This window comes from Hyaena hyaena, unplaced genomic scaffold (genome assembly GCF_003009895.1).
Source record: "Hyaena hyaena isolate Hyena2069 unplaced genomic scaffold, ASM300989v1 scaffold_6, whole genome shotgun sequence".
NCBI classification, from domain to species: Eukaryota; Metazoa; Chordata; class Mammalia; order Carnivora; family Hyaenidae; genus Hyaena; species Hyaena hyaena.
The window spans coordinates 869,331-885,134 of record NW_024080638.1 but is presented as its reverse complement, the minus strand read 5'-3'; the positions used below and the strand labels follow the sequence as shown (position 1 = coordinate 885,134).

The 15,804-nt window shown below is 37.0% G+C and overlaps 1 protein-coding gene across 3 annotated transcripts in view; it reads right to left on the bottom strand.

The window, feature by feature from the left end:
* The window catches only part of FKTN (fukutin), a 70,415-nt gene that overhangs the window by 39,935 nt on the left and 14,676 nt on the right, over positions 1–15,804 (bottom strand). For 2 of the 3 annotated variants that reach the window (XM_039239850.1, XM_039239844.1), the window contains 2 exons: positions 7,827–7,886; positions 3,273–3,476 (listed from right to left, as the gene is read on the bottom strand). In XM_039239850.1, coding sequence (XP_039095781.1) covers positions 3,273–3,476; positions 7,827–7,886 — 264 coding nt within the window. Of the gene's footprint in view, positions 1–3,272; positions 3,477–7,826; positions 7,887–12,486; positions 12,576–15,804 lie in introns of those variants that run through there. The other variant, XM_039239855.1, reaches the window with a different exon arrangement.

Here is a 15,804-nt window from a genome sequence, read left to right as displayed (position 1 = left end):
CCCCTGCTCACGCTTTCTCTCTCTCTCTCTCCTAGAAATAAATAAAAATATTTAAAAAAAAAACCACACAAATATCCATTTAAAATAACACCCAAAAAGAAGGGATTTAGAAAAACAAAATGTAGCAGGAGGCAAAAAAAAAAAAAGAAAAGAAAAACTAAATAAAAAACAAAAAACATGATAATCTACAGAGTGAAAAAGACAAAACTGCACCCATGAAACAAGAACCCTGTTATAAGAAACACAAAACTTTTAGTATATGTGCTGCCAATGTGAGTACCACAAAACTTTTAGAAAAATATAAAAATTTTGAGCAAGAATATGATAAAAATCAATGGCATTGTTAAAGATTTTGTTTAAAAGTAGAACAGTTAGAAAAAGAGATGAAAAATCATACAGCAAAGAAAATGAGAGAATCAATTCTGGAGGTCCAACATCTAAGTAATAAAAAATTCTTTCTTTCAGAAAGAAAGAACACTTTTATTCAGTACTATCCTGGGGGGTTCCTACCTAAATCAGTAACACAAGAAAAAGAAATTAGGTGTAAGGGTTAGAAAGGAAGAGACTAAATTGCCTTTTTGTGCAGAAAATACAACCATCTGTGTTCAAAGAGGGAAAAAGAAAGAGATGGTGGGAAACCAGGTGAGGAAGGGAGAATGGGAGGAAGAGACTTTGGACTTTATCTATAGAGGGCAGAGTTCAGAACAGTAGCTGGAAAACAGGACACACATTTTCAGCTACTTAATGAATTAGAAAAGGAAGAGGAAAAATAACCACACTGCCTACACCCCATCCCCACCCGACACAAAATTATAAGATAGCAAGGAGTAAATCTTGTCATAAATATGCAAAATCTGGGATGCCTGGGTGGCTCAGTCGGTTAAGCGTCCCACTTCAGTTCAGGTCACGATCTCATAGTTCATGAGTTCAAGCCCTGCGTCAGGCTCTGTGCTGACAGCTTAGAGCCTGGAGCCTGCTTTGGATTCTGTGTCCCTCTCTCTCTGCCCCATTCACACTGTCTCTCTCTCTCAAAAATAAATAAACATTAAAAAATGTTTTTAAATGTACAAAATCTGTACATTTTTCATCAAAGGACACTTGAATTACAGGAGGTATGTTTATGTTCATGGATAAGAAACCTTAATGTTTTAACAATGTTTAGAAACCTTTCTTGCATTTGCTTTCTCAGACTAGCCTGGATGATAGAAAAGACACACAGCCCAGGGACTCCGCTGCTCCCTGACAGCCAGCTGTCCAAGCAGCAGAGCTCCCTAGCTAACTGAAAGCTGATATCAAAAGAGCTGCCCAGCGAACTGCTACCTGAATCACTGTCACAGAATCATGAAATGACACAAATGATTGTTAAGCCACTAAATTTTAGCGTGATTGGTTACACAGCAGAAGCTAACTGCTGTATAAGTCAAATTAGAAATCAAATGTGCAAGTAGAAAAAAAAGATGGGGTCAACCTCCCATTCACCCGTTCTCAGAAAGCAATTCCTAAAACGTTGTGAAGGGATGTACAGAACAATACATGTGCAGCATGTCAGCTGGTATTAAGGCAAAATGACCAAAAGCTCTGGAAGGGATGTATGTCTCCAAGGGAAAAGAAACAGAACTGAGAGGTTACCTGATGTGCTGGATTATAAAACATAGTTCTATGCTTCTGTTACAGTTTATATATAGACTATTGATAGATACACAGAAAACCAGCAAACAAAACAGGAGAAGAAAGTTGTATAAGGAATAGGATGAGATTAAACTAGGTAGCATCCATGTGACTATATATTCATAACGTCAACACTGACTACTAATTTAACTACAAAATGTGATTTACGGATGATGGGAGAAGAGAGAGTGTATGTGCGTGTATGTGGAGACAAAAGAGATCTCAGCTAAATTCTCATAATTTGTAACCTAAATATAAAATATTAAAAACACAGAAGCAGAAAATTTCATTTGTAAATGAGAAGATAAACCAGGTAGAAAGAGTTGAAAGTGGCTGACTCTATAAGTGGAAATAAGGGGTGAAGAGAGAGAAGGCAGATACTACTCTTCCTTATGAGTTTTGCATCACCATCTGACTTTTAACACCGTATTTTACTTAAAAATAAAAATTAAATTTAAAATACCATATCCTAACTTTTCCATAAGTTTAAGTATTTTCAAAATACAAAATTGAGAAGAAAGAAAAAAATGTGCCAACAAAAATCATGTACTTATATGGACACTTCGTCTGTCTCATCACTGGCATCACTGCCTGGAAAGAACCACAGGCCAGAAGAAAGTCAGAGCTCAGGGGGGCCCTGTGGAAGAGCCCGGGGCAATCAAGGGACTACAATTTACACTGCTTTCCCACCATAGCCCTGGGACATAAGCCTACCTATCAGGGTTGGACATGACTAAACAGATTACCATGGATGGCTGACTGGCTAAATTCATTTAATCTGAGGCTAATTTTCTTACTCTTACTTAGATAATTCCTCAGAATTAAAAATAGTGAAAGTGGGTAGTTAGAGCCATTCCAGATAAAGAATGAAGCAGGTTTTTGGCATGTTTGGTTGACTTTTGCCTTATTACCACTAAGCGGGATGGAAACAGAAGCTTGAATTTTTGGGATACACTTAAGAAGCACACTCCATTTGAGTATCAAACAATACTGCACACTTACAAAGTGGAAAGAATACTGCTGCATTGATATTGCCCTCATGTATACCTTATTTAGCACATACTGAAAATTCATCACCAAATCCCTTTCTACTTGCCTACTGTCTACACTGATGGAAGTGCTAAAAGCCTTTTTAGCCGCCTTCACAACAAGAAGACATGTGAGTCTAGTTCCGGACAGTGAACTGGAAGCTGTTTACTAGACGCTTCTGAGAAAATTTTTGCTTCAAAGGACACATAGCATCCCCATCCTTTCCTCTCATCTTCCTGCCTTGAACATGGATATGATGTTTCGGAACTAGGATAGCAATCTTGCAACGATGAGAAAAATGAAGAAAGAAATTCAATGATGCCAGCCCTGACATCAGTGGGCAGCTGAACTAATACTAACAGCACCAATCTTTGACACTCTTGTTACACATGAAAACTAAGTCCCCGATTTGCTCAGGCCATTATTGTCTCCGGTTACTTATAGCTGAAAATATTCCCAAGACAATTTATAAAAAGTTTTAAAGGTTTTTTGAAATGTTTCACATTTTAAACTGGTTTAATCCCATACTACTTTGTAAAAGACACAGTCAGTTATCTGAAAGCAAATCATCTTACCTCATTCTTCCATAGGTGATATCGCAGTGCAAATGCAGTAAAGTCTCTTGGAACACAGAAAAACTTGCATTCTGAAGTGGAGCCATGCGAAGTATTTTTGACTTGTTCAAAGTCTTTATTAATCAATTCCAGAATCAAAGGATCAATAAGGAACACTGGTACATTTTGGCTGGATGTTAGCATAATAAATTTTTTAACTGCACGCTGTTTGAGAGGAAAAGAATCCCCTTTATTTTTCTCAACCAATACAATCTACCTTATTAAAATTTTATTCATTAATTTTATAAGAATATATAGACGTTTACTCAATAGATACCATGCTTATTATTGTAGTAAACAAAAAAGCAAATAAGTAATACATGGTCCCTGCTCTCAAGATGTACACAATCGACTGAGGAACATGAACAAATACATACAATGCAAGGTAATAAAAATATATACAACATAGTATAAATTACAGAACAGTAAGCTACTAAGTAACTGTCCATCAAAAGAATAACAAAATCTTCATTAGAGGAAGTCATATCTGAGATGGAAACTTTGGGCTTACAAATTATTCCCTTGGTATTAGCTACATCTTTTTGAGTCAATGTGGGAGAGGAAATACCAGATCTGTCAGATTTTAAAACTCAGTCATGTCAACCTTTTCAAAATTCAAAATCAATCATATGTGCCACTTTTCTTCATATTTGTTATACTGTTTAATAATCCTTACAAGCAAAAGATTCAAACTAAGATATATTGTCTGCTTAACTATTCCCATATACAGTTTGATTTTCTAATAATATTGTAATATTTTAAAATATAATTCCGCTGGGCAAAAAGTAGAGTCCCTTACTGAAAAAATTAATTTCAAAATTACAATGAAAACACAATAATCACACTTAAGAGTAAGTAACACCAAGGGCAGCAAAGATCAATAGAATAACATCATTACTTAAAAGCATACTTTAATGGAAGTAACAATGATTTCAAAGGGATGTATGTCCATCAAAAAGGTGCCTCATAGAATTAAGGGTAAACTCTTATTCCCAAAATCTGAAGAAATATGTGAAAATAAGTAAATAAGGATATTAAGAATTTTAAAGATAGAAAAAATGAGATAAAGCTAGGAATAAGGCTCTTACCATTTGTTTTTAGGGCAGAGTATGCAAATACAAAAGACAAAAAAAAATTAAATATTCTGACTACAATAATCTTTCTCCAGAGTTTATTATCTCTTACGGGGAGATATAAGTAAAAAGCTAGTTAGAATAACAACTTTATGCCAAAAGATTCAGTAACTTAGATGAAATTAACAAATGTCTTAAAAACACAATTAACAATTAACAAATGATCACAAGATGAAACAGGAAATCTGAATTGCCCTATATCTTTGAACAAAATTGAATTTTTATATATGTTATGTATTTACATGTATTTGTTATATATTCATATGTGTATGTATATATTTATATAACATGCCAACAAAACAGTAGCATAAGCAAGTAAAAACTCCACACTCAGATGGTTCACAGGTGAATTCTATCAAAGATTTAAGGAATAATACCAATTTACAAAAACTCTTTCAGAAAACTAAGCAGAGAGGAATCCTTCCTAACTCACTGTATGAGGTCAGTGTAATCCTGATAACAACACCTGACAAAAACATTACAAAAAAATAAAATTATAGACCACCATCCTACATGAACATTGATGCAATTATACTTAATAACATACTAGAAAATTAATTCCAGTATTTAAAAAAAAAAAAAGTAAATATCCTGACCATGTAGAGTTTATCCTCAAAATGAAAGATTAGTTCAACATTTGAAAAATCAATCAATGCAATTCACCATATCATTGCAATAAAGGGGAAAACCCTATGAGAATTTCAATACAGAAAAAGTGCTTGACAAAATTCAACACCTATTTTAATCAATGATTAGATCTTGTCAGCAAACTAGGACTAGGATACTTTCTCAATTTGATAAAGAGTATGAACAAAAAAATCTGCTTTTGAGTTTAGGAGTTCTTTATTAATTCTTGATACCCATCTTGTGTCAGATACATGTTTTGCAATATTTCCTACTCTATGGCATTTCTATTCATTTTATTAATGGTGTCTTTTGAGGAGTAGAAGTCTTAAATTTTGATATTCTAATTTATCAATTTATTTTTCTTTTATGGTTGTTGCTTTCTGTGGTTTCTACCAGGAGAATAAAAGAAATGATTCTGGAAGAAAGATGATGAAACGACAGACAATGGCACACATAAGGTGTTTATTAAATGTTGAATAAATCTCATTCAGCTTAGTGTTAAATACAAACATATGAACATGTTAATGGCTTCATTACAATTATTGATATAAATATAGATTAGGGCAGGGTTTAGGAGAGATTCTATAATTCACCTTCTAAATATGCCTTCCAGGTTGTTATCAATGCAATCCTAAATGCTCCCTAGAAACAGACGTCCAACTGACTCTAAATCCAATTAATTTTAAATCAACATGACTATTATCATCTGGCCTTCAGTAATTCATTTTGTTCACAAGAAAGAAAAATGTCTTGTTGAAAACAGGGTACACTGAGACTATAATAGCCTGTTCATCCAGAAGAGCTTGGTGGGACCTGTTCTCAGTGAAAGGCTAGTTCCTAGTAATCATCATTTCATTTCCTAAGTGCTTTCAAGTCATCTGTTTAATAACTCATTCTAAAATTTCGTCAGGGCTCAGTATCACATTACTCATCAGGTTTTGCCTTTCCTTCCTTCTAAAATTCTAGAACAAAAGTATTTTAGTACTTCTCTCCTTCGATGTGATTCCTCAAATGTCTAAGACTGATTCTTAGTACCACGCAATGTAATTAACAAAGAAAACCCATTGGATGTAGAGAGCTGCTCTTTAATTTTTGCTCTCTTATCTTGAAAGTAAACCCATTTTTTTTTTAAGTTTATTCATTTATTTTGAGAGACAGAGAGCGTGAATGGGGAAGGAGCTGAGAGTGAGGGATAGAGAATCCCCACGGACGAGCCTGACGTGGGGCTCGATCACACAATCATGAGATCATGACCTGAGCCAAAATTAAGTGTGTGACTAGACACATAACCAACGAAGCCACCCAGGCACCCTGAAAGTAAACTCTTCAAAAAAAAGCCATCATTTTCTCCCACCTTAAGGATCCTTCCCTGAATGAAAAATTTGGAGCTTTCCGTTCCCCTCATACTATCCTAGGTTCACAGGGCAAAATATCTGCTATTTTTAATAAATTAAAAGTTCACCCTAATACTTTATAGTTGAGGAACCTGGTATAGGATATCTCTTACTTACTTGTTACACAGTAGTTCAAAACCAACTGGTGCCAGCAATGACCTAAAATTATCACCTTTATTGCTGCTTCATAATTTTGAAAACCCACTTCTATTTTTTTTTTTTATTAAATGGTTTATTGTCTAGTTGGTTTCCATATAATACCCAGTGCTTATCCCAACAAGTGCCCTCCTCCATGCTCATCACCCTCCTTCCACTCTTCCCCACCCCATCAGTCCTCAGTTTGTTCTCAGCATTCAAGAGTCTCTCATGGTGTGCCTCCCTCCCTCTCACTGAAAACCCACTTCTAATCTAAAGTTTCATGTCTCTGGTTAAAAAGAAGCCAAAGATTAGGGGTGCCTGGGTGATGTGGTTAAAGCGTCTGACCCTTGACCAGCTCAGGTCATGATCTCATAGTTTGTGGATTTGAGCCCCGTATTAGGCTCTGTGCTGACAGCACAGAGTCTGCTTGGGATTCTCTTTCTCCTTCTCTCTCTGCTCTTCCACCCACACCCCCCAACTCTCTCTCTCTCTTTCTCAAAAACAAATAAATAAACTTAAAATGTGGCAAGAAGAGAAATGCACAAATCTAAAAAAAAAAAAGAAAAAGGAGAGGCCAAAGACTGAAGTGCATCCACAAGAAATAACTGGTCATATCCAAAATGTACACTAATAGGATAAGTGTAATTTTTTATTAGTAACCAATAACCTAACATTGTTTTTTATTCTAAGTTTGGTTAGCAAAAAGGTAAGAAAACATATTTTGTAAATGTATACGCTCTGAAATTCATAAACCCAAACAGGAATATATTGTACATATTGCTAGTTTTCCTTACCTTGAAAAGGAAACATGTTGAGCAGATTTTTATTCCTAATCATTACTTTTCCTTATTCATAGTTCAATTCTGATTCACATATTTTTTTATTTGGGGATGTACCATAGTTCAGTGAATGAGTACTTTGAAGGCAAACAGTTAGAATCTGGACTCAGCCAGCCACTTATTAGCCAACTAATCTTAAACCCTCTAAGTGAACTGAGGCTAACAATATGTACTGACCTTATGAAACTTCCATAAAGACTCCATGAGATACTGCATGTAAAGCACTTGACACAGGGCCTACCTCTTCCCCTCCAACAACTATACCTACTGTCCACCAAGGTAGCTATTAATCATTGTTGACGTTTAACAAATATTTATTGAGTACATAAACAAATGACCTAAATGAACACTGTAAATGAGGAATTTCATACTTATCGTACATACCCACTGTGTGCTATCAAATCCGATTTGGCTTCCTTTAGATTTTGATACACCAGCTCCATTCTAAGAAGATAACAAAAAAATATTTTAATAAATTCAAAGCTATCTTTCTCTGTCTTATTTTACTTGGCATACAGAGAACAAACTGGTGGTTGCCAGGGAGGAGAGAGTGACGCGGATGGGCAAAATGAGTTAAAGGGAATAGGAGATATGGGATCCTAGCTATGGAATGGATAAGCCATGGGGATAAAACATACAGCATAGGGAATAAAGTCAATGGTATTGTAATACAGTTGTATGACAGACAGTAGCTACACTTTCGGTAAGCATAGCATAACTGTTGAATCACTATGTTGTATACTTGAAACTAATGTAACACTGTGCGTGAACTATACTCCAATAAAAAATAAAAATTAAAAGAAAAGTCAGGTCTAGAGAATCAGAAGGAAGAAAGCATTATCAGTTTTCATCTGATAAGCCCCAAAATACTCTGAAAGTAACAGGAAAAAAAGAATGTCTGATGGTCTACAGACAACGGGAGGAATGTTTCAAGCTCAAAGAAGATCCAAAGAAGTTTCTTATGCCTTGAATGCCTTCTTTATGTAGAAGACAGAGAGGGGAAGTTACTAAATAACAAGAAGAATAGCCCAACCCTAAAAATGAAATATGGCCCAAGTTTCTAAAAAGGATACTTGGAGCACCTTGGAAGCTCGGTGGGTTGAGTGTCTGACTTCTGTTCAGGTCACGATCTCATGATTTTTGAGTTTGATCCCTGCATCAGGCTTGATGCTGTCAGTGCAGAGATCACTTGGGATTCTCTGCCTCCCTCTCTCTCTTCCCCTCCCCTGTCTCAAAACAAAACAAAACAAAACAAAACAAAACAAAACCCAACTCATCACACTCAAAAAAATAAAATAAAAAAGAGACTCATCTCCTCACTAAACTGCAAACTCAAGGGCAGGAACCAAGTCCAATCCTTCTTTATATTGCCAGTGCCTATCACAGTGCTGGGTAATGAGTAAATGCTTAATTACAGTTTGCTAAATGGAGAGAAGGAAAGCGTAAAAAAGGAAGAGACATATGGAGCAATTAAGGTACAGCAAGAATTGGTCTCTCCTCATAAGCTCTGCAACTTAGACAGTAACATTTTAATAGCAAGGGATATTTGAGAACAAACTACAAAGAGACAGCTTTGTAATCTTCATCCTTGAAAAGAGACTGCAAACTCTGTAACATAGCCCTTGTTGCTCATTATAGCCCTCCATGAGTTTATTAGACTGAATTTCTGAGCTGTTTGTTTTCTCTGCTGCATCATTCCCATCAGTATATAAACATGATATAATTCCTATCTTAAAACAAATAATAACCCTCTTGACTCTTTTCCCAACTAACAATTTGCCCCCCTTAAGCAAAACCCCTAATGGGTTGTCTGTTCTTATTGCATCTGAATCCTCTTCTCTCGTAAGCTCTTGAGCTTAAATTCACTCTGCCAACTATTCATCAAGATCACCAATGACCTCCATGTTGCTAATCCAATGATTAATTATTACTCCTTGTCTTATTTGATCTCTCAAGAATTGTTGATCACTTCTGTCTCAAACACTTCAGATGTGTGGCTCTCAGAATCCCATACTTCTGGTTTTCCTGCTATTTCTCTCTGGCTGCTCCTTGTTCTCACTGGCTAGTTCTTCCACCTCCCTGATGTATGAGAGGCCCTCAAAACTCGGACCATGAGACTTTTCTCCCTCTTTTTATTCTACGTTCACTTTCTTCATACCTCATCTATTCTAATGGCTTTAACTACCATCTTTATGCTTACAACTCTCAATTTATATTCCCAACCATACCAGTCCTTTGAACTCTAAACATACATTCAATTATCTATTCACCTTCTTCATTTGGATGTCAAATAGTCATCTCAAACTTAACATGTATGGAAAAAGCTTCAGATCTTTAACTATCCAAACTTGCTTCTCATCTCAGTAAACAGCAACCTCCCCTTTCCAATTATCTAGGCCCCAAATATTAAAGTTATCTGTGACTCTTTTAGGTCTTTTATACCCCACATCTAGCCCATGAAAATCTGGTAGCTCTACTTTCTACCACTAGCTCCTTTGTCCAAGCAATCACTGTAAATGATGTAAATTATTAGAATAGTCTTCTAACTAGTCTGTTTTAGCCTTTGACCCTACAATCTATTCTCAACAGAGCATCCACGCTACTTTTTTTTTTTAAAAATCAAATCATGTCACATATCAGCTCAAAACTTTCCTATGGTTCCCTATCTCATTCAGAATAAAAGCCCAAGTCCTTACGGTTTACAAGGCCCTAAACAATATAAACTCTCTGACTTTACTTACTATTCTTTGTCTCTTTCACTCCTCTATAGCCATATTGACCTTTTCACTGTTCTTAATACTTCCAGGCATGTTCCTGTCTTGGGACTTCCTTTGGTCTCTAGGCAGTAAGCTCTTCTTCTACAGAACCACATAGCTCATTCTCTTCAAATAGGCTGTTTCCTCTATTTTTTTAAAGTAATTTTAAAAAGTTTATTTATTTTGAAAGAGACAGAGAGAGCATGAGCAGGGTAGGGGTGTAGAGAGAGAGACCCAAGCAGGCTCTGCACGGTCAGCACAGAGCCTGATGTAGGGATAGAAGTCATGAAACTGTGAGATCATGACCTCAGCCAAAATCAAAGGTCAGCTGTTTAACCAACTGAGTAACCCAGGCACCCCTGTCTTCTCTATTATAGTGGCTTTCCCATCCTTCTTCACCTGGAGAATTTACACTCATCTTACAAAACCAGCTCAAAATATCATTTCATTCATCAAATATTCAATAATAACCTTCTTAAGTAGGTTATTCAGTAGATTTTCATTTCCTACAAACTTTGCACTTACCTAAGCTCAAAGGGTCAAGGATAAGGACATAGGAGGATACAGTTTTATAGGGGCTGAAAATTATACAATTTTGGTGGTCCTTTTTAAGAAAAAGAATGCAAAAATATCTTTTGCAAACTTTACCAAAATATATAGCTTTGTAACATATTCCTAAAGCTCCTTCAAGGGCCTTGGAAGTGAGAGTGCTTATAGTTTAAGTTTCATTTATCTGGAGCACCCGGATGGTGTCACACTCTTGATTTTGGCTCAGGTCATGATCTCACCATTCATGAGAAGAAGCCCTGCATCATGCTCCATGCTTAGGATTCTCTCTCTGCCCATCACCCTCCTCTCATGTGCACATGCACTCTTTCTCTTTCTCAAAAAATAAAGAAAATATTTTTAAATAAATAAATAAATTTCATTTATCTAAATGGTTAATCTACCTCTGGGGAGGTATAGTTGCTGGTAACCAGTGGCTACAACTATAGCTATAAAGGAGGAATGCAGTCCCTATCAAGCAATGATCTTACAAATAAAGAACCAAGAGAATAAATAACCTGTGACCTCTCTTTTCTCCAGGTCTTCAATCTCCAGATGATGTTTCCCAATGGTTGACCTCAGCTAGAAAAGACAAGGGACCTCAGCTAATGCAGTCCATAGAGGTCAGCTACCTGAGATCCAGACTATTAAAGACAAGATCTGGAAGGGCAAATGGAGACTATCCATCATACCATGCTAAGAAATTTGGATCTTACCCCACAGGTATGCTGTACAGAGAATAACTTCATCAGATATTAAGAAAAATAACTGTATCAGCTATACAGGAGAGGATTACAAAGGCTAGAGACTAAAGAAGAGTTTTTAAACTATAACTGGTAAAGCAGGCAGAATAAGGCTCATGAGATGTGCTTTAAAGAAGTAGCATATTATACTGTCATTTGCTTATGTTTCTTAACTCCTCTCTTCTTCAACCCAAATATTCCCAGTTTGTGACTTCCTAGATAGCAAGCATTACACTTGAGTCATCGATTCGTCTCATAGCCTTGTATTGTGCTTGGACACACAGTAAGTACTCAACAAACACTTGACAAATACATGACTGAATGTTCTAAAAGAAATGCTATATCAAATCAAGAGGTTTGTTATTTTTAAAAAAAACCTTTTTAAAAGCCTAAAGATAGTCCTATAGAATAAAAAATTAAGTGAAATGAATAAATAAATGGAAAGATGAAATCAGATGTCAAAAAGCAGGGGTAGAAAAAGTCTGGTGGCTACTGAATGTTACTGATTATTGAGTCAAAAATAAGATATGCCATTAAAGAGAAAGTATTTGGGATATAGGAGGTGAAGATTTAAGGAAAAATCCTTTCATTTTTTGAAAGAATATCCAACAATCCATATCTTACAGAAACAAAAAACAATTCTTCTTTTTTTTTTTTTTTTAAGTTTATTCATTTTGAGAGAGACAGAGAGAGCGAGCAGGAGAGGGGCAGAGAGAGAGGGACAGAGAGAATCCTAAGCAGGCTCCACACTGTCAGCACAGAGCCCGATGCAGGACTCAAGCTCATGAAACATGGGACCATGACCTGAGCCGAAGTCAGACACTTAACCGACTGAGCCACTCAGGCACCCCAGAAAACAGAATTCTTAATCTAGCATGATCATTAATCATGCCCATAGAGAATCAAACAGTAATACTTAGAAAAAACGTTTAAGTCTTCAATAAATGATCTTTTTCAATTGTTTATAAATTTGTAATTCTAAGGATCAGAAACACTAACCTCGGTAAATTCATCAACCCTCCAGGCAGATTCCCCGTATGCATCTCAGGCCTTTCCTTATAGTAGATCCACTGCTCTCTTACTTACTCCCAAGTCACTGAAGTTCTCAGTGCACAGGACTCATAAACATGATCTGAGACGGTAGGAAAACTTTGCTTACTAATAAGCCAAACTTCTTGGCCAGAAAACTTATAAAGTGTAAAGTCTGGGAATAAAGCTAAGTGTTTTCTGAACATCCCTCAATTCTAATGGAAGAAATGCTTTCATATTCTCCTGAACAATGGCGGTAATGGGGGTGGGGGTGTGGAGGAAAGGATAAAAAGAGGAGAAGAAAAGCATTTATGAAAGTTTAACATACTAGATCAGATGATCAGATAGAATATTCTTCCTCCAGCAATGATCCACACATTATCATTCAGAATATAAGGGAACTAGCCAGTAATCAAAGACTGTTTAAAAATCATGATTCTTAGATGATTTTAGCAAGCAACTGACCAACTCAAAAATATTTCAAAAACCTTTTTTGCACATGAACTAAATGGGTATAAGATTAATTTCCATTTCTAATAATGGCGTATGAAATTGTTCACAGTGAATGACTATTGCCAAACTTGAAATCCAAACTCCCTTCCAGCTCCCCCCTAGCTTTGTAACCACACTTTGCAGCTCACTGCCCAGGCATGAGACAGATTGACAGTTCCAGGAGCTCAACGGGATGGTCAAGTTTGCCCACTTGCAGGACCAGCTGGACCACAGAGGGGCTCACACGCTGAGCCCAGCAGTCCCTATGTAGAAGCCCTTCTGGGTACTTCAGATCTTTAGCCTTTTGCCACTCCCCACCATCTTGTCTTGCTCCAGCCTTAAGGACAGCCACCTCAGGAGATGGGGCTTTAGGCAGGGGTCAGAGAGTGGAGGGAAGAGGCTTTTTAAAAAGAGAAATGACTGTACTTTGACACTTTCCTTTGTAAGAGTAAGCACTTCCTGTTCTTCCAGCTTCAGGTTCACCTCCTGTTAGGAGGTCACTGGTGGGAGCCAGAGTAGGGACAAATGTTCCCTTGTCCCTCCTCTTCCCCTGTGCCAGTGCTACCTGGACACTTCTTGTCTTTTCTGTTTTGGCCCTCTCCTCATTCAGTGTCGAGTGTGTGTGTACATGTGTGTACACATAAATATACTCATAAGGGACAAAAAAAAATTACATACAATGCAAAGTAAGATATCCTAGTAAAGAACCTGGTAAGTGGCTTGCTAGGTAGTAAGAGTAGCTGAATACTGCAGGCACTGGGTGCTGCTTACGGTTCTAAGTCAAGGACATCATGAAGGTTTGGTTTATCCAGTGCTTTATACAAACACAGTGCACGGGCTTTGTCTTCCTTACACTGAGGCAGCAATATTTCATAATTTTCTATTGTGATTCATACCTGAAAGCCATATCATCTCATATCTTACCAATGTCAACGGTATTCTGTTTGAACATACTTGTATTTACATGTGGGACTAGCTTAGGAGTGAAGACACAAGTTTTGGGACCTGAACTTGGCAATCTTCAGCAAGAAGCTAATCATATCTGGGCTCCAGATAACTCATTTATGAAAAAATGACAAATGAGAAACCTGTAATAATTAAATACAGTTTTACTGATCAAGCAGCAACATAAACCTTGATAGGACTACAGTATGTAATCTATTAATAGCTACCATCTGCTAAGTATCTACCATATATCAAACACTAAGTGAGATGCATTACATACATTATCTCAACCAGTAAAGCTTCTAGTAGCTCCATTTAAAGAAACTGAGGCTTAAAGAAGTTAAGTGACTTGCTGTAAGACAAACAACCAAAGTCAGACTCAGGATTATCTAGGTTCCAAACTCATGAATTCATGCTGCTGCCATTTATACCAAATTATGAATTCCTTGAGAGTAGGACCTGTGCTCTATTTATCTCTGTGTTCCTGCAAAGTGCCCTATATCTAACACGTAATCAATAAATACAGATTGATAAGCACACAGAATTATAATCAGACTGTCCAGGTTGGTGCAGTAAAAAAAAAAAAAACAGTGAACAACTGACATTCATGGGGGTCCTAGAGACACCCTTTCCTTTGTGATGTAAACTGCCAGCCAACTACTTGAAAGGTGAAGCTCACAGAAATTGCTCACAAGGCCATCACACAAGAGTTTGCATTTCAAAGGCCTGTAAGAGTTTGTATTTCAAAGATCTAGATGGTTGCTCTAGAATCTGGAGATTCAATTCCACCCATCTATGGAGTTTCAGTGACCCAACAGATATAACATACAAATTCCTTATCTTCAATGCTATCAAATAACTAGATTATTCAGACCTCATTTAGGAGATCATAGAAAGGCTAAACTTGGGGCGCCTGGGTGGGTTAGTCGGTTAAGCGTCCGACTTTCGCTTAGGTCATGATCTCGCGGTTCGTGGGTTCGAGCCCCGCATCGGGTTCTGTGCTGACTGCCAGCTCAGAGCCTGGAGCCTGTTTCAGAGTCTGTGACTCCCTCTCTCTCTGACCCTCCCCTGCTCATGCTGTCTCTCTCTCTCCTAGAAATAAATAAAACATTTAAAAAAAAAAAAAAGGAAAAAAAAAGAAAGGCTAAACTTGTCTAACCAGTTAGCGCCAAAAGGAATTCTGTGGTGAGGCCCTGGAAATGGTCAAAAGCAGGCCTCCTTCACTGCTGGTGGGAATGCAAACTGGTGTAGCCACTCTGGAAAACAGTGTTGAGGTTTCTCAAAAAGTTAAAAATAGAGCTACCCTATAATCTGGCAATCACACTACTAGGTATTTATCCAAAGGATACAAAAATACGGATTCCAAGGGGCATGTGCACCCCAGTGTTTATAGTAGCACTATCAACAATAACCAAATTATGGAAAGCGCCTCAATGTCCACTGACTGATGAATGAAGATGTGGTGTATACACACACACACACACACACACACACACACACACACGCACACACACACAGGAATATAATATCAAAAAGAATGAAATCTTGCCATTTGCAACAATGTAGATGGAACTATGCTAAGTGAAATAAGTCCATCAGAGAAAAATAAATACCATGATTTCACTCATATGTGAAATTTAAGAAACAAAATAGATGATCATAGGGGAAGGGAAGGAAAAATAAAATAAGACAAAAACAGAGAGGGACACAAACCATAAGAAACTCTTAACTGTAGGGAACAGAGAGTTTCTGGACAGGAGGTAGGCAGGAGGATGGGCTACATGGGTGATGGGCATTAAGGAGGGCACTTGTTGGGATGAGCTGCAGGCATTCTATGTAACTGATGAACCA